General features: G+C 56.2%; 9 protein-coding genes and 1 non-coding gene across 10 annotated transcripts; 6 read left to right on the top strand and 4 right to left on the bottom strand.

The window, feature by feature from the left end:
- Positions 1–945: 945 nt before the first annotated feature.
- On the bottom strand, positions 946–1,782 carry SPBR_00934 (enoyl-CoA hydratase; the record flags this gene model as incomplete). Its single annotated transcript, XM_040759253.1, has 1 exon — positions 946–1,782. The coding sequence occupies one exon, from the start codon at positions 1,780–1,782 to the stop codon at positions 946–948; it is 837 nt and encodes a 278-aa protein (XP_040618827.1).
- A 1,215-nt stretch (positions 1,783–2,997) lies between these two features.
- SPBR_00865 (peroxisomal dehydratase) lies at positions 2,998–3,963 on the bottom strand (the record flags this gene model as incomplete). Its single annotated transcript, XM_040759184.1, has 1 exon — positions 2,998–3,963. The coding sequence occupies one exon, from the start codon at positions 3,961–3,963 to the stop codon at positions 2,998–3,000; it is 966 nt and encodes a 321-aa protein (XP_040618826.1).
- Positions 3,964–4,331: 368 nt separating this feature from the next.
- Positions 4,332–4,961, bottom strand: SPBR_01024 (uncharacterized protein; the record flags this gene model as incomplete). The annotated part of the gene is made up of 1 exon (XM_040759343.1): positions 4,332–4,961. The coding sequence occupies one exon, from the start codon at positions 4,959–4,961 to the stop codon at positions 4,332–4,334; it is 630 nt and encodes a 209-aa protein (XP_040618825.1).
- Positions 4,962–7,325: 2,364 nt separating this feature from the next.
- Positions 7,326–9,005, top strand: SPBR_00476 (4-coumarate-CoA ligase; the record flags this gene model as incomplete). The annotated part of the gene is made up of 1 exon (XM_040758795.1): positions 7,326–9,005. The coding sequence occupies one exon, from the start codon at positions 7,326–7,328 to the stop codon at positions 9,003–9,005; it is 1,680 nt and encodes a 559-aa protein (XP_040618824.1).
- A 580-nt stretch (positions 9,006–9,585) lies between these two features.
- On the top strand, positions 9,586–10,329 carry SPBR_00978 (uncharacterized protein; the record flags this gene model as incomplete). The annotated part of the gene is made up of 2 exons (XM_040759297.1): positions 9,586–9,642; positions 9,706–10,329. 2 exons carry the CDS (start codon positions 9,586–9,588, stop codon positions 10,327–10,329), a joined length of 681 nt encoding a protein of 226 aa, XP_040618823.1.
- A 1,805-nt stretch (positions 10,330–12,134) lies between these two features.
- On the top strand, positions 12,135–13,078 carry SPBR_00881 (uncharacterized protein; the record flags this gene model as incomplete). Its single annotated transcript, XM_040759200.1, has 2 exons — positions 12,135–12,455; positions 12,533–13,078. 2 exons carry the CDS (start codon positions 12,135–12,137, stop codon positions 13,076–13,078), a joined length of 867 nt encoding a protein of 288 aa, XP_040618822.1.
- Positions 13,079–13,235: 157 nt separating this feature from the next.
- Positions 13,236–14,182, bottom strand: SPBR_09047 (uncharacterized protein; the record flags this gene model as incomplete). Its single annotated transcript, XM_040767173.1, has 2 exons — positions 13,236–13,888; positions 13,963–14,182. The coding sequence occupies 2 exons, from the start codon at positions 14,180–14,182 to the stop codon at positions 13,236–13,238; spliced, it is 873 nt and encodes a 290-aa protein (XP_040618821.1).
- A 3,142-nt stretch (positions 14,183–17,324) lies between these two features.
- On the top strand, positions 17,325–18,505 carry SPBR_00734 (uncharacterized protein; the record flags this gene model as incomplete). The annotated part of the gene is made up of 2 exons (XM_040759053.1): positions 17,325–17,992; positions 18,061–18,505. The coding sequence occupies 2 exons, from the start codon at positions 17,325–17,327 to the stop codon at positions 18,503–18,505; spliced, it is 1,113 nt and encodes a 370-aa protein (XP_040618820.1).
- Positions 18,506–19,533: 1,028 nt separating this feature from the next.
- Positions 19,534–19,606, top strand: SPBR_09526. The gene has a single exon. It is a non-coding gene; the product is annotated as a tRNA-Thr (tRNA).
- A 2,479-nt stretch (positions 19,607–22,085) lies between these two features.
- On the top strand, positions 22,086–22,687 carry SPBR_01035 (uncharacterized protein; the record flags this gene model as incomplete). Its single annotated transcript, XM_040759354.1, has 3 exons — positions 22,086–22,395; positions 22,464–22,549; positions 22,643–22,687. The coding sequence occupies 3 exons, from the start codon at positions 22,086–22,088 to the stop codon at positions 22,685–22,687; spliced, it is 441 nt and encodes a 146-aa protein (XP_040618819.1).
- Positions 22,688–23,145: the final 458 nt, after the last annotated feature.

Genomic DNA, 23,145 nt, shown 5'->3' with positions numbered 1-23,145 from the left:
ATTAGCGCTTTGACAGTGGTAAAAGCCAGCTAGAGCGGGGTAGACGCCCTGACGCCTTTCCAGACGTCCAAACAGTGAGCTTCTGGAGTGCTAAATTGGGGTACTGCGGGGAGCATCCGGGAGATTGGGAGTGAAGGGGGGTGCCATGAGCGAAAGTTTGCGACAGCGGCCAATTGCACCATCGCCAATGCCATATGAGTGGAAATAGAGGGATCATTACAGACTGGGGCCAACAGGCTCATGATGCATTGGTAGGAAAGCCTTTCAGCACAGAAATGCGGTGAGGAGTAGGAGTGAAGAAAGGGGGATGTGAATGCAATAAGCTGCATTGCCAACTTGTGTGTTACGTATAATTTAACTGCTGAACTTATTAGAGCTGAGAATTTAGGATGAAGGGATGGCATTTCACCCACGTGGAGTCCACATGATAACCGGTCTGCCAGGTTGCAGAAGAGAGCGATCTGCACTGGCGCCGTCTTGACGGATTATCACCTTAAACCGACAACGGCGTTCGATGAACCCGTGAGGAGACATGGGATACATCGACCGAGTGGAGGTGGACGACGAACTTGTGAACGTAGCAGCAAAACTTGAATAGTCACCGCCAGAACAGACGCTGCAAATCTACGCCTCCCTGCGTGACTGACGTTGTTGCTCTTCTCCTCTCTCGATGCTCCTCGGTAACACCAAACACACCGCGCTACTGATTTATTTCATCATGAAGAGGCATCTTGCTTTGCTTGCCTTCTGCCGTCTTGGGTTTGCAGAGTATTATTCTATTGGGACTATGTACGGATGCCGTAAGACACGGCTAAACCTGCTGCTCATGCAAGAAATGGTAAGAAAACGTAGATGACAATGGCAAACATAGAAAACGACTTTTTTGTACAGTTTTGGGTTTCGTCCTGGAAGAGGACTGGCAACGAAGAGACAGCGGGCTCCCGTCTACAGCCGGCTCGCCTTCCACCGGGGCGCCCGCTTCTCGCTGAAGGCAGCCAGGCCCTCGAGGATGTTCTCGCCCTTTTGCAGCTCGGCAAACTCGCGCTCCAGGGTAATCTCGACGGCGCGCTCGACGGGCGCCGTCTCCCAGCCCTGGCGGATGCCCGCGCGCGAGCAGATGATGGCGTCCGGGCTGTGCTGGGCAATGGCCTCGGCGTAGCGCACGGCCTCGGCGACGACCTGGTCCTTGGGCACGACCTTGTTGACGACGCCCCAGGCCTGCATCTCCTGGGCCGACACGTTGCGGCCCGTCAGGGCCATTTCGGTGGCGCGCTGCAGGCCGACGGTGCGGAGGAGGCGCGGCAGGGCGCCGCCAATGGCGGCAATGCCGCACTTGACCTCGGGCAGGGCAAAGTAGGCGTCGTCGGCGGCGACCACCAGGTCGCAGTTGACAATGAACTCGCAGCCACCGCCCATGGCCAGGCCGTTGACGGCCGCAATGACGGGCTTCTTGCCGAGACGGCGCGACAGCGGCTTGAAGGCCGGGGCGTTGCCCATGCGCTTGCTGGGGTCGGCATCGGGGGCCATGGAGCGGTTCCACTCCTTGAGATCCGCGCCGGCCGAGAAAGCGCGGCCGGTGCCGGTGATGATGGCGACGCTGAGGTTGGGCTCGTCGTCGAACCACGTCCAGACCTCGTTCATTTCGATCTGCCCAATGGTCGGCATGGCGTTGAGGTCGCGCGGGCGGTCCATGCGGACGAGGAGGACGCGGGGCGCTGGGAAGGAGAGCTTGAGGAAGACGGGCGTCGCCGGCGGTGGCGTGGTTGTGGGATAGGACGCCATTGTGTGAGGTGGTGAGGGAGTGAGGAGGTGAGGTCGTTGAGAGAGGACGATGGTATGCGAAAATGGAAAGAGTAAGAAGAAAAGAGGTTTCGATCGTGAGGGCCGTGCATGCTATGCTATGCTGATGCTGATGTCGCGAGCCCGATCTTGGAAGTAAAGAAGTGAAATGACAAGACAAAAAAAGAAGAAAAAGGCAGCTTTGGTCAAGTCAACCAGGAGCGCACAAGGCGTGGGTGGGAATGATGTAGAGCAAGGAAGAACAACCACCACAATTGACGCTCGGCTTGTGACGATGCGATGTGTGGGCGCTGGCGGGTCGGTTATGGTTGTATTGCGCCGTCTGCGGGAAGGAGCACAGAACGGCGGACGATGAACAGGTTACCCAGAATAGCAAGACCGGCAAGACAGAAGGAAAGAACCCCAATCCCCAAGCCATGGGAGGTGAACCGGCAAGACCCACCTAGCCTGTTCTCTGACCCCGCTGAGTCTCTGGTGGACCAGGTCGCTTCTTTCCTAGGAAAAGCCCCGAAGCCAACTAGCCCAGTCCACTGAGTGGCAGGTGCGGGAAATCGATACACGCGCGGTGATGAATCATTTTCTCGATTACTTTTGGGGATTTGGAGAGCATCAACGGACACTCGGTGCTTGTCAGTTCGATGGTCGATAGCGAGCGGGAAAGGTGCTGACGTCTCGACGTTAGAGGATAGTATGGGCATTGCCAGATGTGGTACGATTCAGTATGTAGATGCTGTTATTACGGATCTGCTACTGGTAAGGATGATCTGCTAAGATGCTGAAATGTCATTGAAAGATCATCTCCTGAATTTCGTCGTCTTTTCAATCGGACTCTACGGTTCCGACCCTGTTGACAGCTGTCTCCGGCACCGCTTTGTTGATGCTGATGTTGGCAACGTGTCATGTGATTTATTGCCGGTTTGCAGCACCCAACAGCTAATTGCCTAATGCGGTAATCGATTCGTTATCGACCGCCAGGGACTGAATAACAGACCATCTTCAACATTGCAACAGGCCGCGTTGTCCGCATGCCACAGCCTGTTTTGTTCTGCGTATTGTATTGCGTGACGTCTCTTACATTGATTTCATCTTGCTTCTTGTCCAACGCAATACGCTGCATTCATATGGTCCTATCTAGTCGCAACGGTACTATGTACATGATTTTTGCTTTTTCTTCTTCTTCTGCCAGCTTGTCTTCGCTTACAGCCGGCTCTTCTCCTGCTTGATCTTGGCGTAGCCGTTGGACAGAGCCACGCGGCCGTCCTCGACAACGACCGTCTCAAAGGCAATGTTGTCGTAGCCGCCCTCGCTGCCCACCACCCACATGCGCGTCTCCAGCTGGTCGCCCGGGTAGACGACGCTCTTGAAGCGGGCGCCAAACGACTTGAAGCGCGCCGGGTCCGAGTTGCCCAGCGCGCGCAGCACGCCGTGCGCGGCAATGTTCCACGTGCCGAGGCCCTGCATGATGGCGCCCTTGAAGCCGCCGCCGCGGCCAAACGCGTCGTCGGCGTGCAGCGGGTTGTAGTCGCCGCAGAGGCGGTAGAGCAGGGCCGTCTCCTTGGTGGTCTGGAAGCGCGCGACGGCGTCGGGTCCGCGGTTCTGGGGCATGGTCACGGGGACCTTGGCCGGGCCGCGGGGGCCGCCGTAGCCGCCCTGCTTGATGCCAAAGGCCATGGACGTCATCTTGACGTACACGGTCCCCGTCTTGGCGTCGAGCAGCGTGTACTCGTTGTCGGCAATCATGTTGCCGCCCTTGTCGTAGACGCCGAGGACCGTTTGGTGGATCTCGAGGTCCAGGCCGTCGGAGCTCACGGGCAGCGGGCGCACAATCTCGATGCCGCGCTCGCCGTCGACCGAGTTCTGGACGTCAAAGGGCGGCACGCCAGGGACGTCCGCGGAGATCATCTTCTTGACAAAGTCAAAGACGTCCTGGTCGGTCTGCTTGAAGCCCAAGTTGATGGGGAACGTCGGGAACGCGGCGAACTTGGGATGCAGCTCGTACAAAAAGTGCAGCTCGTCGGCCTGGACGCCAATGGCGTTGGCAAAGAGCAGGACATCGCGGCGGTTGTAGCTGCACTTGATGACCGGGTACTTGTAGCCAACCGCCTTGCTGAAGTCGACGTTGTCGTAGCGCCCAGAGGCGTTCTTGACGGGCTTGTCAGACATTGTGAGGGTGGACCGGCCGTGGAGGTGAGAGAAAGGGAAGAGGAAGAGGAGTACACAATAATGTTTAGAACATCGGCGTCGATGTCGCCGAAGGCCGCTGTAACGGTACCTCGCTACAGCGACAGGGGCTAACAGACCGGAACTAGGCCTGGCGTCTGGCAAGGCCAGGCCCGCCGCCCATGGCAATGACCGAGGCAGTTGCCACTGAGAAATGTTTTTGGGTCCTCCAGGGGTTCATTACAGGTCTACTAAACACCTAAGAGTCTTTCAGCCATAAGCGAAACGATCAGTCACGATAACTACTGATTATTTACTTTGTTCTTGATTTGCAGCGCAACATACATTATCTCTTCCTCACTTTCTACCCTCTATAGCATAAGTCCTCCCCACCGCAGTATACGCCGCCGTCCGCCGTGCGTCTTCGGCCGCCACCAGCTCAACCGGTATGGCCACGTGACGCAACCGCATAATTCGCCGACGCTCTTGCCGAAGCCGTCGACAATACAGCTGCTGCTTAGGCCGTCCCGTAGCAGGCCGCGCACCAAAATGTGCACGGCCCGCAGCTCGGGAAACTCACAGCGTTCAATCGCGTACTCGGGCCGCCAGTCGTCGCCCAGCAGCGCCTGCGCACGCTCGCTCGTCGAGAACGCCTGAAGCCACGGGTCGGCGGCGTCGTCGCGCATCCAGACGCCAATGTTGGCGTTGCCTCCCTTGTCACTGGACCGAGCAGAGGCGAGGTCGCCAAAGGGGCAGACGACCGTGCCCTTGTAGTCCGGCATGGTGACCGTCGGCCCGTAATCGGGCTGCACGGCAGCCTTGTCGGCGCACAGGGCGGCATCCCTCGCGGGCACGTCAACGACAGTGGCCACGCCGGCAAAGTTGCCGCCCGTCGACATGGGCCCGCACTCAATGACGTGGCCGGCCAGGGCCTGCGGGTGGAGTGCGCCGCCGTCGCCGATGGCGCCGGAGCAGTTGACAATACGAATGGCGCGTTTCATTTTGGGCTATGTGTGCAGGACGAGGTGCTGAATATCCGTAGAGTGTACGGATGTAGAGCTACGTTTCCTGGATCGTTTATACCAACCTCCAGATCGCCTTGTCCCGGCATTCACGGGCGCCCCCGTGCCGGCGACCGGGCTCTGCAAGGGCCACCTGACTCGGTATGGGTGCCATGGGTTTTGCGTTTGGATTGCATTCGAGTACGAGCGAGGCCGGCCTGCCAAGCCGAATTTGCATCACCGGATTGCATCACCAGCGGGGAGAAGGAAGTTGTTCTGAGCAACGACTTGTACCCCCAAAGAGGAAACTGTTGAACAGGAAGACACCTTTGGGCAGCATGGTCTGCATGAGCTTTATGGACTGACAGGGAGGCCACGGGTCTGCCACGGGGACGGTGCGCACAGGGCACATCTACACCACTGGCAACTGCCATAGCTGCCCCCAAGATCGCTGCCAATGAGCCCCAGTGCCGAGGATCTGGATATCGAAATGCACTGACCAAATTGTCCTCTAACAAGCCAATCGAATCACTGCTCCCACTTATACAATTACAACTAACACGAACGGTTCAAGGCTCTTGGCCAGCGACCTAGCCGCAATTCGCCGGTCCTTGGTTATTTATGAGCAGCTTTCGGGGGACCCTTTTCCGGGGCAAAGTCATCAAGGCCAAGGCCAGACTTGCCGTCCGTAAAGCGTCAAGCCACCGAAATGCAAGGGCGGGAAGACAGCGCAAATGGATGCGGAGACGATGGCGATTTGGGGTCCGTAAATGGTATCCAGAACGGCTGCCCAGGACGGGCTCTTTCCCCAAACTGAATCATCACCCAGGAAAAGGTTTATCCGCCCCTCCCTCACAGTACGGACAGGGCTGCCTGCCGCGCTAAGCACTAGCTCTTGCTTGGATTGGTTTTTAATTCTGCTGTTGCTCCCTGGCACAGCACCTTCCCTCTCTCTCCCCATTTTCGCTGTCTCCTCTTTACGGAAGGAGGCCCCTGCTTTCGTCGCTTCTGTTACCCACTGCGGAGAACGATACGACATCACTATTGCTGCATCTGTCTTACGGGATTCGCTGGAATTGATTTAGTGCGTGGCAGCGTGGGTGAGACGGAGAGAGACGGCGGAGGTAAGGACCTCGCCTGCTCGCAAAACGTGCTGCCAACAACGTGCGAGCCTTTGCGAGATGCCTGCCAACAGAAGATGGACTCCGTGTGGCGTCTCTCCACCCGCCGCTCCTGCCCAGAGCGTCGATGCCGGCCGCAACTTCCCTCGCGCCTCTCCACCCTCTTTTTCCCCCCGGCGCCTTCCACCATCGATGCTAACCACCCACTCGCGCCTGCCTACAGTAGTTCCCCTCTGCGCATGCTTCGGAAACGGACAAGTCTTGCGCAAGTACGAAATACAGTCGTAGCCACTTGCCCAGCCGGCGCCCACGCCTTTCCCCGTCGTTTCCCTCTTTTTAGCTTCCCGTCGTTCGCGCCTTCCCATAGCGCCATCTGGGTGGGCATCACGTTTGGGAAAGAACTTGGCCCCTTTGACTTGACCCTTTGTCTCCATTTTGTGGAATCTCTCCTCATCTTGGCTTTCTCATCACCGTCCATCTCTCTTTGTGTACATCCACCACGCGTGTCTTGTTTCCGCTCATCGCATACTCCAAATACCCTGCTCATACTCCGTATCTGCCGACCCACGGAGCGTATCGTCGTCAGCGCCCCGACTAGACCGGGGTTACGAGGATCTCAGCCCCCCGGTTGGCTCTTGTTTTTATTTTTAATTTAATTGCTATTTTCGCACAATTGGGGTCCAGCACGCCGTCGCTTGGGTCCTGTCATTGTGTTGCCTCTCGATCAGAAACTGCTGCGCAAGCGTGCTTATGTGGGTGTACCAGAGGCGACCCTGGCCTTGCCGAGCTTGCCTTGGACCTTGTCGACTTTTTTCGATACTATTTTTTGCTGGCATTTCTCCTCCTTATGTGACGTCTCCAACAAATCGAGACTCGAGACTTGGGACGAATTCGGATTGCAGCTCGCCATCGGGCCATACTTTTTGGAAGTTCCCGTTGCACTCACGTTCGCCTTTTTGGGACGCATTCTCTCCATCTTCCTGGATATCGTCTTTACATCTTTTGGCCCTTTTTCTTGAACTTTTTTTCCCAGTTTTGGAGCGTGCGTGTCTGATGATCACGCCGAGAGAAGTCGAATCACTGTCTTGTTTTTGAGCGACGGAAAGTGCAGCTTTACTTTTGCCTTTTATCTAGGTTGTTGGCATCGTCGATTTTTGCTTGATTCTTTTCTTTTTTCTTGTTCTCTTTTGCTTTGTTCTCTTGCGCTTTTGTCATCTCCCTGCACCAGTCTCCCATCGCCACAATGCGCATCTACTCCTCCGGGACGATCGACGTCCCTTACGATGTCAACCTCACAGAGCTCCTCCACACAACCGGGCGGCCGCTGCCCGAGTCGCATCTGATCGCCGCCGACAATCTGACAAACCGCAGCATATCCCTCGGCGAGCTGCGTGACCGGGCCGGCCGTCTCGCGCGCGGCCTGCACGACAACCTCGTCCCCGAGGATCAGGCCCGGTGGGCCATTATCCTGCCCAACAGCGTCGACTTCCTCGAGCTCTTCCACGCCATTCTGTGGACCGGCGGTATCGTGGCCCCCATCAACTGGGCTCTGAAGGACACCGAGATCGGCCACGGCCTCGCCGTCAGCCGCCCGACCTACATTGTCGCCTACGGCGCCATTCTCGACACCGTCAACCGGGCCATCCGGATCGCCGAGCGCGCGCTTGAGGACGCCGGCACGCCTTGGGCCACGCGGCCCATTGTGCTGACCGCCGTCACGCCCCGGCCCGGTCTGATGCACCTGGACCGCGATTTCCTGGCGCCGGTCGGCCACCGCCTGCCCATCCCGCACCACAAGGACACGTCGTCGCGCGTGGCCACGATCCACCTGTCGTCCGGCACCACGGGCAAGCCCAAGGGCGTCGAGTTGACCCACCGCAACTACGTGGCCAACGTGCTGCAGCTGTTCAAGCACGACCCGGACCAGTTCCACGCAGGCGTGCGCACGGTTGCCATCACGCCGTGGGCGCACATTGGCATGACCACGATGCCGCTCTTCAACGCGCCCTACATGGGCCTGTTCCACCACGCCATGCCCCAGTACGACTTTGACCAATTTGCCGCCATTGTCGACTCGTGCAAGGCCACCACCTTCCAGGGCCCGCCCAGTATCGTGCTGCAGCTGGCGCGCTCCGACATCTACGACCGCTACGACTTTTCGCACGCCGAGACCATGACGGTGGGCGGCGCCAACTTCAAGCCGGACGTTCTGGAGCCGCTGCTCAAGAAGGCCCCCTGGAAGCTCGTGCAGGTCTACGGCATGACCGAGGCCGCGGGCTACGTGGCCTTCCAGAAGCTCAAGGAGGACGTGCCCGACGGCGTCGTGGGCTACCTGCTGCCCGGCATTGAGGCCTGCCTCAAGAAGCCGGGCACCGACGAGGACGTGCCCGAGGGCGGCGCCGGCGAGCTGTGGCTGCGCGGACCCAACATTACGCGCGGCTACCTGTTCAACTCGGACGCCACGCGCTCGGCGTTCCCGGCACCCGGCTGGTACAACACGGGCGACGTGTGCAAGATTGACACGCTGGGCCGCATCAGCATTGTCGGCCGCACCAAGGAGCTCATCAAGTACAAGGGCTTCCAGGTGTCGCCGGCCGAGCTCGAGTCGTACATCAACTCGCACCCGGCCGTGTCCGAGGGCGGCGTGGCGGCGACGTGGGACGAGAGCCAGCTGACGGAGCTGCCGACGGCGTGGGTGGTGCTGACCGAGGAGGCGGCGCGGACGCCGGTCACGGCCAAAGCAGCGCTCAAGGACATCCACGCGAGCATCGACAGCCAGGTCAGCGGCTACAAGAAGCTGCGGGGCGGCGTGTGGCAGATTGCGGCGCTGCCCAAGAACCCGACGGGCAAGATCCTGCGCAAGCAGATGGAGCAGATGCGCGAAGGGCCATGCTCGCTGGACAAGCCGATTTCGAAGCTGTAACTTGTCTGTTTGTCTGTGGCGGCGCCTCCTTGATCATTAACACGAAATTCAGCGTCTTGGATACCTTTGTACATAATCGTAGATTGCTAGCTTTCTTGTCATATTTTATCTTATTTCCTTTCTTTCACCTCCCTCTGATAATGAAACATGTCCTCTGCATCTCGTCGTTCAAATTGAAAAGCCTTTCGTTGTAATGCAAGAGAAAGCCTCTCTCAACGTATCTTGGCGCTTGTGTTTGTTGGACGCCGGGGCAACCCACAAATTCTCCAATTCTCCGCTCAGAGAGACACGCTGTGCCTGAACATGATCAAGCGCAGACTGTGCGAGGTGTGGTGTCCGGCAAAACATCCCCGAATCCACGGACTGGGTGGAGTTTGACCTGGTCTACCCCAGACTCGGCCGCTCCTCTCGTCTCCCCTCTGGCTGTGTTTGTCCTCTCTCATCTCTGAGAAGGCCGTATAAGACTGTCCTTGTCCCTTAGAGGGATTGAATCTCTTTTTTTTGGTTCTTTTTGGCCCTATGGTCCTTGTTCGCATGCGTCACAAAACAATTTCTACACTTACAATCATTTACCGTCATCATGCCGAAGCTTGTGTTTGCCATCCTGCCCACTGTTGGCGGCAAGGTTCGCGATGAGGTACGTTGTCTCGTCTTCCATATCTACGTAATTTTTTTTGTCACAGACCACTCACCTTTCCAGTACATTGCCAAGCTGGCCGCCACGTCGGCCTACGCCAAGGCTCACGAGCCCGGCGTCCTCACGTACGCCGTCTGCCTGCCCCGCGACGAGGCCGACCAAAAGACCATTTACATGATCGAGACCTACGCCGACCAGGGCGCCTTGGACGCCCACATGCAAATCGACCTCGTCAAGGACATGATTGCGTGGATGGGCGGGCCCGCGCCGGTGCTGGAGGGCGCCCCCACCGTCCTCGCGCTCGACGTGGTCGACGACGGCGCTGGCAAGTTTGGCCTCTTTGCGCGGCCCGCGGGCGTGGCGGCCGCCGCCGACCCGTACATTGTTGTCGGCGCGCTCGCGTACAAGGACGCCGCGCTGGCCGACAAGTCGCTGGCGTACTGGGCCGACGTGGCGGCGACGACCAGGGCGGACGAGCCGGGCTCCCTGGTGTACGCGCTGGCACGCAGCGCGGCGGAGCCGGCCAAGCTGTATACGTTGGAGGCGTACGAGAGCGAGGCGTACCTCTGGGAGACGCACGCCAAGAGCGCGGCGGTGCAGAAAAACGTGGCCGACACCAAGGACTGGCGGGCCGGGCTGACGCACTACTTTGTGAAGCAGGTGCATGGCTTCCTGGCGCGGTCCTAGATGTCGGCGTTGCGCTGGCATCATCGTACCGCCTTGTCGACTCGGATTTGTTGACTAGACTTTTGTACGTAGAACACGAGCCAAAGAGCTTGCTGCCTTTATCGTCTTGGTTGGTGTTTCGTACACGACGCATAAAGCACCATGGCTGGCAATAAGCGAGTCAAGACGAGGACTGAATCATTAGACGCTAGGAGAATGATTCACCGGCGTTTGGGATTAGCACTGATACAGTTGTGGCAGGCGTTGTGCAGATGTTGGTGTCAAGCAATTGGAGACTTGCGGGTGTCCTGGTCAATAAACGGCAGCTGCCAGTTGTGTTATTGTCAGCCAAGGGCTGCGGCTGATGGACGAAAAAAATAATGGGAGTATTAATGTTAATAAAAATAAACGACGTCGGCTGACGGGACATGCCGAATCCAATACCCAGCCGTGTCTAGACGAGGCTGTTGTCGCCAGGCTCGCGCGGCTCAAAAGGTCATGATCGGCGGATTTCTGGCTTGGATTGGTCCGCCGTGGGTCTTGAATATGACGTTGGGATATTGGTTCGGTTCGTCATTATGCCGTATCGTCACGTCGCCGGTGCATGGCTGCCTCGTGGCTTGCGGGTCAGGGCAGGAATTGGGATGGTTCGCATAATTGCGTAACGTATGTCGTACACATAAATACTGGCTGTAACCTTCCCCCGGTCACTGAAACGGAAATGATGGTCGAATTGGTGTTTGGAAGAAGAAACCAGAATTCCGGAAAAAAAAAAAAGACGTAAATAAATTAATAAAAGTAACAAAACAAAAACGAAAAGGGAAAATGAGACACGATGCGATATGGAAATCGTTTGCAGCGCCCTTACAATCCGACGCATCTCATAAGTGGAAAATTAGCTGGACTGCAGAACACTGGATGTCGTCTTGAAAAGTGCCGTTGCAAAACGCGCAGAAAGACACGGCAAATTCTCCACCCTTCCTGCCGGCACCGGCCGACGTCATTTAGCGGGGAAGGCCAACCAGCGCGGCAACTGAACAATTACCCGACGCGGCAATCGTGAATTTGCCCTTTTCGGACCGCCACCGCCAGTTCAAAGGCCGATGAAGAAAAGTACGGAAGGAGCAAAGGCCTCACAGGCGCATCACAAGGAAGGCACTTGCGACGTGCTCACAGTTGCACAGAACTGACCACCTAGGAGGACACAACCCAGACGATGCCGGCGGTGACGAAGGCCGATCTATTTGTATCTCGTAGAACAAGCAACCGGCCCAAAGCAGTAAATGTCACTCCAGGCATTAATCGCCCAAATCAACGGCAACCCAGTACGACTTACAGTGGCTCGACTCGTGCCTTCCTCTGAAGTGACGCGAGAGAGAGAGCTCCTCGCGGAAAGAGCCCGTCTAGCGCCAGAATGGGAAAGGGCCAAACACGCCAACTGGACCACTGGACCACCGGCCAATTGCACCTGCCCCGCCTTTCGCGACTGCCTCCTCAACGGCGAATGTCCGGCATCGCTCGATTGGCTCCGATTCGAAAGAGTTGGAACGAGTCTCCTTCAAATAACGACACCATCCAGGTACCCCATCTCGTTCTCTCTTGGTTTCTTTTGTTTCTTGCTGTTTTATTACACGACGCCCCCCATTCTCATGCTTCTAGCTCGCCTTGTCCCCCGGACTTCGAACATTTTCCGTGCATTCCCTTCCGCCCCGGCCATTTCTTCGGCGACGTTCTACCGACGCCTTTTCAGTCCGAGTTTCACTCCTGCAGCAATACGAACAATTCCAGGAGCGAGAGCGTTCTCTTCTACAGTCATTGCCGCCGCCATGAAGCTCCTCTACCCCACCTCCCTCAAGCTCGACGTGCAGAGCCTCGAGGGCTTCTCCGTCGAGCTGTACCCCTACGACGTCGCCAAGCCGTTCCCCGACGAGCATGTCGACGCCGAGATTCTCGTGACGTGGACCAACACGGCCGCCAACTTGAAGGACGGCGCCCAGCGCCTGACCAAGCTGCGCTGGATCCAGTCGCTGGCCGCCGGCCCCAACGACGTGCTCAGCGCCGGCTTTGATGCCTCCAAGATTGCCGTGACGACCGGGTCGGGCCTGCACGACCACACCGTCGCCGAGCACACGCTGGGCCTGCTGCTGGTGGCGGCGCGCCGCTTCGACGAGATGCGCGACTACCAGCTGCAGGGCAAGTGGCCGGGCACCTGGGCGGCGCGCAGCCCGACCGCCCGGCCGGCAAGTTCACGACGCTGCGCGACGCCAACGTTGTTGTGTGGGGCTTTGGCAACATTGCCAAGCGGCTGACGCCGCTGCTGGTGGCGCTGGGTGCGCACGTCAAGGGCGTGGCGCGCTCGGCGGGCGTGCGCGACGGCATCGAGGTCGTCGGCGAGGACCAGCTGCCGGCCGTGCTCCCCACGACGGACGCGCTCGTGATGATCCTGCCCGGCAGCGACGCGACGCGCAACGCGCTGAGCGCCGAGCGCATCAAGCTGCTGCCCGCGCACGCGTGGGTTGTCAACGTGGGCCGCGGCACGAGCGTCGACGAGGCGGCTCTGGCAAAGGCGCTCAACGAGGGCCGGCTGGGCGGTGCGGCGCTGGACGTGTTTGAGACGGAGCCATTGCCCGCGGCGAGCGAGCTGTGGAAGGCCAAGAACCTGGTGGTGTCGCCGCACGCGGCGGGCGGCCGGCCGCAGGGCGCAGAGGCGCTGATTGCCGACAACCTGCGGCGGTTCCGGGCCGGACAGCCGCTGAAGAATGTGATATAGACTGTGGACGGCGTGAGTATATAGACAAAGGAGAAGATGATAAAGATACAATGATAAAATGACAAAATGACAAAATGACAAAACGACAAAACATATACATTACGATTGATATATTACAGACTGCACGGCATGCATTGGCGACGGCCGAGTGGAACACTCAACTATGACAAGCCAACAGCATTCCCGCGACGACAAGCGACCACAACGCACAAGCCCCCTGTGACCTGCTCTTCGACGTGCCCGCCGACGCTGACGTTGACGCCGATGCGGTCCCAGACACAAAGCACCCCGTCGCCGTACCCGCAGGCACTGTGCTCAGCACCTGCAGCGGCACCGACGCCGACGACGCGGACGCCGCCACCACGAGCCAGTCCGACGGGATGGCCACGACACCGTCCACGCCCTCGATGCCCGCGCACGCATTCGCACAGGCGGCCGTGCTCGCGCTCTCGCTCGTCAGGTTGGTCGACTCGCCAAACAGCCGCGAAAAGCAGTTGTCGACGCACGACAGGCTGCCACACGGCACGTACGCGCCCGGAGCGAACACGGTCGAGAACAGCTGGCTGCGGCCGGTGGCGTTGGCCAGGACGAACGCGGGCGACGACGGCGCCGACGACGTCGACGACGACGCGCCGCCGTAGACCGAGCCGTCGGCCTGCAGCACCTGCATGCGCAGGGCGAAGCGACGGCCCGAGCCGTCCACCGACGGCGGCACCGTAAACGGCACGTGCACGTCGGCAAACTGGATGCGGTCGCCGTACACGGTGATGCCGGGGATGTCGCAGAGGGGCGTACTTTGTGTGAGATAGCCTATGTCATGTCAGGAATTGACGCAGCAGAAACGTGTCAAAGGCATGGGCCATGCTCTCGACCCTGTTACGTACACTCGGACGTCGCGTTCGACAAGGACGTGGTGTCGCGGCCGACGACGGCCAGAAACACTTCCAGGGCGCGCACGGCGCTGGTGTCTCCGTGGCCGGAACCACGCAGAGTGCCGGCTGCAATGGTGGCCGTGCTGGGCACGCCGGCCGTGACGGTCGCGGGGACGGCAAAGAAGGCGGATGTGGACGCGGGGGCGGACGACGAGGCAGACAAGGCGGACATGGCGGACACGGCGGACAAGGGGGCCGAGAAAACGGATGCAGGCACGGCGTCAACCATGACTGCGGAGCCCCACCAGTCGGGCCAATACAAATATGGACCGTCGTGAAGCAAAGGAGGCGGGTGTGAAGTCGACCGTGTTCAATTGTGCGCGTTGGGCGATTCGATCACAAACAAGAGATGTTGAAATACAGAACCGCGTCGCAAAGCAGCACGATGTGCAGTGCGTCCCGCGCCTAATTTCCCGTCGAGTCAGGTCAGAGCGTCCGCTTGTAATGGCATCGACCCCAAGACGGCGCAGAGCTGTGATGACCCCCGGTAAAGACGGCATCTCACTGCTCGCCAGTGACAGTAGTCCCCACCTTTCAGTGAGCGTCAATTGTGACCAAAACTGCAGCACCAGTAGTCGTCATCACAGTCGTTGAAAACAAGAGGACGTTAGTTGAAGAGTTTGGCAGTCACGATGTTCATTTTGCGAGAAGTAGGAGTAAGCAATGTTGGGCTCAATTCCGGTCTCAATAGATGGTACTGTTTACCGCCTGTTTTCATTGTTGTCTTATTTTGGAGACTGCTTATCTTGGTTTTATTTATTACTTTTGTTCTCGTCTTCTTCTTTTTCATTGTACTTTTTGTGATTATAGGGATTCTAACTGGGAAGTGTTTGTTTTGTCAAGTGCTGTAATTTTTCTGTTTTATTACGTTTGAACACTGACTCGTGTATTTCTCTTGCTATAAATGTCCACAAAATCCACGTTAATCTCGATGATTTTATTTTTACTCTATTCCAAGCACAAATACAATTTCGAGCAACAGCAGTTCTGTGGCATCTCGAAATAGCACATTGTGAAGCGAGCCTACGCAGCTACTCAGCTTCCTCTGTTGAAACAATTTCATGAATATTTATCCGAGGATTATCTCAAGACAGCCTAGCAAGTCAAGGCAGCGACTGGTAATGCGACTATTGGTACTACCAACGTTGTGAAACTAGTATGACGAAGGGTTCCCTTTTCAAGGTCGACACTGCACGCTCGAAAGGTGGAACGGTTTATGCCCTCTGAAAATGCATAAATCATGTCTTCTCGCGGTGCAACTGCACTTCCACGAATAGCAATGACCGACGCGAAAGGTCCGCCAAAGGTGTCTAAACTTGGCAAACCTCGACCTCGCTACCGATGCCCTCGGATAGCGCTCTGACTGGCAGGGGAGAGACGGGCTGAGAGAAGCTGGTACCTGATAGTTCCCTTAGACGCAACCTCTTCACTTGGAGCAGAAACACGGCATTTGTTAACTGGCGATGCTTGAAATACTTGGCAGGTTTGATTTTACTAGGGGCAGGCTTGCAGGCCGGGAACTTGTGTTGTTGACGAATATTGACGCGTGAAGAACAGCATGATGTGCTCGGTGCGAATTATACGCGGGACGTGTGAAAGAGTAGACGTGTGAAAGAGTAGACATGTGAAAGAGTATTCAAAGGTAACAACGTCAAGGGACGATGAACGGGTACTAGAGAACAGCGGTTCAAATACCCGACAATCTGCAGCAAAATGAATAATAAACAATAACAATAAACAACAATCGACAGCAAAGTCAACAAATCCGAATGCACGTCGATGAATCTCATTTTGCTATTTCATGTCGCTTTACTGAATATTAGTCCCTTTGCACTACTTATTGTCGCTCCTTTGCGTCTGTCGCCAAGAAAGGTGGCCGCCTTACAGACAGGGGTCAGGTCCTGGCCTGGGGATCGTCTTGAGGGTTTCAAGCCGTTTCAGAGCCTCAACAGGACCCCGAAGCCCACACTGCAACCAGGAAAATGGCGTTTCCGACTCCTTTCGCGCCTTTCTCGGGTCCGTCGTTGTCTATTTTGTCCCCTGTCGATCTGCTTCAATGCCTCTTTTTTGTATGTATTTATGTATTTAGCGCATTCGCATTGGCAGTCGATCAAACACCATTCAACCAAAGTTGTGTCTGCGCCGCCTCTGACACCCACGACGCGCGGGCTCCAGTACGACGTCAAATCAGGATGCAACGAGACAGAGGGCGGTCTTCTTTGGGTGCTTGCGATTGGTGTAGCCGGCTTTTCTCTGCGCTTTCGTGCCCAGATGGCATTTTCTCAAACTGTCGACGACGCAGGGAAAAGGGGAGTTATAGCATCTAGAAATCATAAAGATATAACAGAAGAGCAAAGAATTGCAATTGAGATAGAAACAGGGAAATTGGGACAATAAAGAGAGAAAGAACAAGTAAGAGCTCGTACTGAGCAGAAATAGTAAGGAAAGTAAACATGCGTGCGTCGTTCGTAGGCAAATGCACATTTACCAACAGGAGTACCAACAGACTCAAATGCTACCGACGCTGTAACAAACCACGACCTACACAAACCCTGTCGTCATCGTCACTGATGCATCGTAATCGAATGCTGTTCGTAGTCAAGTTTTGAACCTGTCAGCCAACCTGCCCAAAATAGCCAGGTGAGGCAGCCGCCTGCACATTTCTGTACATCTCCTGGCCTCCTGGCCTCCTGGCCTCTCCTCCTGGCCTCCTGGCCTCCTGGCCTCTCCTCCTGGCCTCCTGGTCATGGTCGGCCTCCACCCCAGAGCCGTGGAAAGCACCTGGCCGAACCCTGAGCGACCCTGGTCTGTTTCGAGGAGAGCCGAGACGACCTTCCTGTAGATGCCCTGTTTTTGAGTGTCTGTGTACGACTTACTCCGTCCTGTCGTCTATGCACTTTTGTGGTATGCACGTTGTTTGTGTGCACACTTTATTGAAATAGGCGGTGCTCGCAGTCTCGACACTCTGCACATCTCGTCTCGTCTCTTCTCCCCTCCCCCCTTCTCCCTCTCTCCCTCCTTTCTTTCTCGTCTTTTGATCATTTACCCGACTATCGACATGATACGAACCGTCTAAACAGCTGTTTTTTTGAAAACAGGTTGCCGGTCAACATCTTCTCTTCTTCTTGTCCTCTCTTCCCTTCTCGTCATCTCTGGTAGACTTTTTTCATACGCCTTTTGACCTTCCACTGTTTTCTTTTAATTTTATTTTTCGTTTTTGTTTTTTCTGTTACTTCATTTTTCACTCTCGTTGTTCACCTCTCCGCTTATTCGTTGCTGTCTTATTTCGTTACTCGTTTTTACATGTCCTCATAATGTATGTTCTACGTGATCTTCTCGGCGGCGTGGCGGGCACGCTCGGCGACTTGGGTGCCGGCGCCGGCGCTCTCGTCTCGGGCCTCTTGCCTGGCGATTCAACTGCACCGACGAGTTCAGCAGCGGCTGCCGAGGCTTCAGTGGCTGCACCGACGACCAGCGCTGCGACGGCAGCGCCAACCGAGACCGAAGCCGCTACGACAACTGCTGCGGCAGCGACGACAACGGCCGAGCAACAAACAACGGCGACCGCAGCGGCCCCGGCGACGACTGCTGCATCGGGCTCTTCGGGCACTGACTCTGGCGTCACGGGCAACTCAGCCAGCGGCGGCGACGATACGTCCGACACCGGCAACAGCAACAACGGCAGCGGCTCCAAGGATAACAGCAATGGAAAGGGCGACGGCAACACCAACAACAACAACAACAACAACAGCGGTAACGGTAGCGCCAACGGCAACGGAAACGGCAATGACAACGGTAACGCCAACAACAACGGCAACGCCAATAACAACAACAATGATACCGCCAAAGGCGGCGCGGCTGCGACGACGTCGACTACTAGCACCGCTGCTGCTCCGACTGCCGCGGCAACGACGTCCACGTCCGACACGGCTGCCCTGCCGACTACCAACGGCGGCGCCATTGTTGTGACGCCGACGACAAGGTAGGCCAGGCCTTGACCGCCTCTCGCCGCAACGTAGAAGCCTGTGTGCCTTTTGCTGACAACCATAGCCCTTCTGCCACGCCCACGTCGACGACGACCTCCTTCATTACGAGCAACGCCGTCGTCACCGTGTCTGTCGCCCCCTCGAGCAACGCAGGCACCACCACTCTGGTTGTCGCCACGACGACGACGACACCGACCCTGTCCGGGACCGCCGGGACCGCCGAGACCGCCGCGACCCAGCTCCCCATGTCGGCCATCGCCGCCGCGTCCACCCCGACACTGGGCCTCGCGTCCGACAGCACGTCCTCGGGCGGCGGCATGAGCAAGCCCGCCATGGCCCTGGCCATTACGGCGCCCATTGTCGGCGTGGCGCTGGCCGGCCTGGGCATTATGATGTTCCGGCGGCGTGTGTCGCGGCGGCGCAACCGGGACTCGATGCCGTACGACGAGGAGTTTGAGAGTCTCAAGAAGAAGCACGAGGAGAAGTTTGACGTGGGACACAACTATTAAGGAAGTCGAACAGTAAGAAAATGCGAAGCATTTTTTTACCTTCTCTGTCCTTCCTTTCTTCCATTCTTCTTCCTTTGCCCCTCACCTCCTCACGAATTTATTTGATTTCTCCAATCTGCTAGCGGTTGAATTTGTGCCTTTTTTTGGTTTACTTTCTTTTGTCATTTTCCTAATTTGTTTTGGACGAAAAGATGGTTATACAAATACATCAGAGCCCTCATAGTCATGCTTCTCCTTCATCAAATACACTGTCTCCTGACGGGAGGAGCCATATTGCATCTGCACATACCCAGCGAAATAACGAAATCAACTCTTTTCGTTCAATGCTGTGACTACGACGAGACATGAGCACGGGTAGATCCGCTGAAGAAGTTGACAATCGTAACCATTCTTACCCTGACCCCTCATCGTAACTCTCAGAGCGCATGTTACGCAACCCACGACGCTTTGGCCGCCTTCTCGCCGGCAAAAACTCCTGTCGATCCCTCCGACAAGCAGTTACACTGTGGAGCTTTGCAAAAGGACACTGGTGGCAGACGGCAGATGCAAAGGATGCCCACGAGATAACACAGCCATCGGTCGATCGCCGTCTGAAATAAATTCCATGTGGCATCCTTTGTCGACTCTTTTCCGTCTGTGGCGCAAGGAGTACTCACTTCATAAATCACCCCATTCACCCCGTTCATCCCACAAAACGGCGGCGGCCCGGTTCTGTTAAATGTACAGCAGTACAACATAATGCGCCGTAAAATAACGCGGGTTAAAGCGTCTGAGCTCTGCCGTCTTTTCTTTTCTTTGTCCCGCGTCTGCACGGTTACTTTATTTCTCCGCATTCTTTCATTTCGGACCCGACTGCTCGGAACGGTGGTTTGATAAAGACTGATGAATCACGATGGCAAGCCAAGTATGATCGTATGAGGCTGTGGTCATCAACATAACTCAAACTCAACTTGCAAGTGTGAGGACGCCAACGTCGACACTCTCCTATTTGAGACCTAACTAGCAGCGGTTTCTCCCACTAGCGAAACGCCCGGGTAGCACAGTGGTAGCTGCGCCTGCCTAGTAAGCAGGAGGTCCGCGGTTCGATCCCGCGTCTGGGCAACGTTAGTTTTATTTTTGCGTCTTGAGAAAACGGGAGTTGAAATGTTTCTTCTTTTTCTTTTTCTTTTTCTTTTTCTTTTTCTTTTTCTTTTTCTTTTTCTTTTTCTTTTTCTTTTTCTTTTTCTTTTTTTTGTTCCTTCGACATTCCCCCCCCTAATCCCCGCCACACCGCACCCCCTTCCACCCCCGATCCCATACAAACGCTCGCCGATCTTGAGCGCATTACGCTCGCCCGTGTCGACAGGATCACTCGCGAGTACTGGACCGATGGCGCCGGCGAGAGTGTTACAGTGTGCGTGGGCCGGCCAGCGCTGTGAGGGCTCGCCTGCGGTGGGCAGCGTGGTGTCGAGCGGATGCGGACCATTCTGCGCGAGGAGCTGATGCATGGTATGGGTCTGACTGACCGGGCGTGCCAGGCTCAATGCCATCAAACCCCCGTGTCTACAGCTGGTGGGCGCAGGTGCGAGTGCGAAGATGTAAGGGACTGGCACGGAATATAATGAGCAAGACGATATTGATGACGACAACGGCGTGTTTGTTTCTATCAGATACCGTGGAGGTTTTTGGGACTTTGCACTTGGGATAGGCCACCAAGATCGTCAAAATCGATGCCAAACAAGAAAACGAGCATGGGTGCCACAAGAACGTGAGACACATTCAAGTTGGTGCCTCCCTTTTTAGAGTTCCCCGTGCGTGCATTAATTCTCCAGCAGCTTGATACAGAAGATTGGCCCCTCTTTTGTCCCACTGCGCTTCATTCCCACCTCATTTTCACCCGTCTCACCGTCTCTCGTCAGTCACACAAAGCGGGAACGGGTGAGCACGAGGCGCAATGACATTCCAGCACGGAGTGCAGCGAAGAAGAATCCAATCAATACAGAGTACGACGATCCATAGCATCCGAGGAACAGGACGAGGGCGTGGGTGACACAGGAATAAGACGAACAGTGGACACACGGACATGACTCGCCACTGGGACATGCCAGCCTGCGTGAGCATGCAGGATCTTCAGAACTGCGTCTGTGCACTTCCGCGTGCATTATGCAGCCGTACCATATCCCGATCTAGTGGTTCTTTGTGCTTTGGTGTGTATCCTGCAGCAGATCGAGTCAAGCCATGGCCGTGGGCCAGGTTCGATGCATACGCATACAGCATCCGAGCATGACTCGCCAATGTTTGCCCTTTTGCATCCATAATGCCCACAATTGTAGATGGCTTGAGATTGAGGGCGTCTAGGACATGTCGGCCATCGTAAACGAGTGACCAGGTTGAGCCCGGGCTGTGAGCCGGAGCAGTCGCCGACCTGGACGACCGTCCACACACACCTCGTGGCAAGACAAAGTGGATAACTCTGCTAGCCCACACTCATCCGGCGGAGATTGGATATACACCATCTCGGTGGCACCACGGTACGGGACGAGAGAAACAAACTGGGGATATTTCGGTGGTATTGTAGGTATGTGATATTTGTTTCATCGCTGCTGTTGTTATTGTTCATTTTAGTTGCCGCTTTACCACTCGGCCCGTCTGCTTCTGTACATCTCGGGCGCTTGCCACGTTTTGCGTTCTTGTGGATATGCGCCACTGGGGAAATTATGTGTTTGCAAAAGAAACAAAGCCTCCGTTTCAGTCGCACGGTGGGTAATGGTTCATCGGCACGCACAGAAAGAGAGTGGTGTAGAGTGAAATATGAGTCCAAAGTCCAAGGGAGATGCAAAAGATGAAAAGAATACAAAGTGAAACAGGCAGATATGTAAGGCGACGCGATTGTCGTACTGGCCAAGTCGGCATCATCTCCCTCGCAGCAAAAGTCAGCATCATCTCCCTCGCAGCAACCATGTAATTGCCTCAGTCTGATGATGGCAGCTCTGGCCTCGGCTCGTCCTGGTCGTCGTCTTCGTCAACACGCCTTTACTTATGCCGCCCGTAGTTGTAGCCGACGTTCCTCAACGCTTTCTCTCGTCCTACATTGGCATTGGATACAAGGTCAAGATCTAAGGTAGGTGCGGAAGTCAATGCATCCTTTGCAGGTTTCAACTTTGCTCGTCGCCAGCTCTCGCTGTGTTGCACACCTCCCACATCCCTGGATCTTCCACCCACACAGTCGGTGAATGAGAGACATTGAGAGGGAGAACAAGTGTTCTGCGGTAGTACAAATGTCCGTGTGGAATGAATTGCCGCTCTCGTCGAGACAGTTGACAAACAAATCACCGAGGACAATCGCCAGAGACAAGACGGTTGTTCAATGTCAGCATTCTCTGTTTACTCGTCACAAGCTTCTTCCCAGGACGAGACTTGTTGGTGTCTTCCTTCCACATCCCCAAGTATAAAGTCCGCTCTTGTCGCTCTCTCTCCTTTCACCGTTTTACTTCTCCTCATCAACCTTCCAGCCTCCATCCGCTCAGCATATTCAGTCTATCCTCCATTCATCTACTTATACCCTACTCCATTCACATCCACCCTACTTCCACTCATCAACATGAAGCTCCACGCCCTCGCTCTTGCCGCCCTCTTTGCCACGGCCATTGCCGTCCCCTATGCCGGGTCCTCGGGCGACGGCTCGGGCAGTGACAATGGCGGCGACGGCCGCGACGGCCGCGACGGCAGCGACGGCAGCGACGGCAACGGTGGCAGCGGCGGCAACGGTGGCAGCGGCGGCAACGGTGGCAGCGGCGGCAACGGCGGCAGCATTGCCATCTACGAGGCTTGCCCATCTGGCCTCATTGGCTCCTACCCGCAGTGCTGCACGGTTGATATCCTCGACGTCCTGAGCCTCGATTGCAAGCCTGGTACGAAACGAGGGAGGCAAACCAGAACGAGGCAAAACAAAACGAGAACACATGACTGACAAGAATAGTCCCTCGCACCCCGACATCCGCTCTCGACTTCAAAGAGGCCTGTGCTTTGGTCGGCGGCTCGCCCGAGTGCTGCACCGTTCCCATTGTATGTCTTTCTATCATTTCCTTCTGATATTGTTCACGTGCCTCGTTTTGTCTTTCGCACCTATATTTCGTTACTTCTTTTCTAACAGAACAGGCCACTCTTGGTCTCCTCTGCGAGGCTCCTCCGGGCACTTTGTAAGTGGTGTCTTTAGAAGACATCATCGACTGTCGATACGGACAGTCCTCAGCCCAAGAACAGGCGGTCAGTCAACATGGAGAATAGCGCACAATTGGTTCGGGGTGCAATGCAATGATCTAATGATCTGGAGATCTGGATGGCATTCCTCCTCAAAAGCTGGCTGTGTGAGCGTTTCTCGCTAAAGCACTCGAAACTCATCGTCTTTATGCCCCATTTTACTTTTCTTCTCGCGTTCAATTTCACAAGTACACGATTGCCTACAAATCTAAATTGTCTCCTGCGCGAATCCTTTTGTATTTATATACACTTCTTTTCCAGGCAGAGCTGCCATAATTTAAATGTGATAAATCTACCCAGAATCTCAGTAACAGCAAGAGCCATTGGCCTCGCAACGTGCCTGCCTCATTCGTCGCTGTAAGTGAGTGGGTCCGGTATGACGCAACAGGTCCCAACAGGGC

The sequence above is a fragment of the Sporothrix brasiliensis genome (genome assembly GCF_000820605.1).
Source record: "Sporothrix brasiliensis 5110 chromosome Unknown Cont19, whole genome shotgun sequence".
NCBI classification, from domain to species: Eukaryota; Fungi; Ascomycota; class Sordariomycetes; order Ophiostomatales; family Ophiostomataceae; genus Sporothrix; species Sporothrix brasiliensis.
This window is presented reverse-complemented; position numbering and strand designations above follow the sequence as displayed.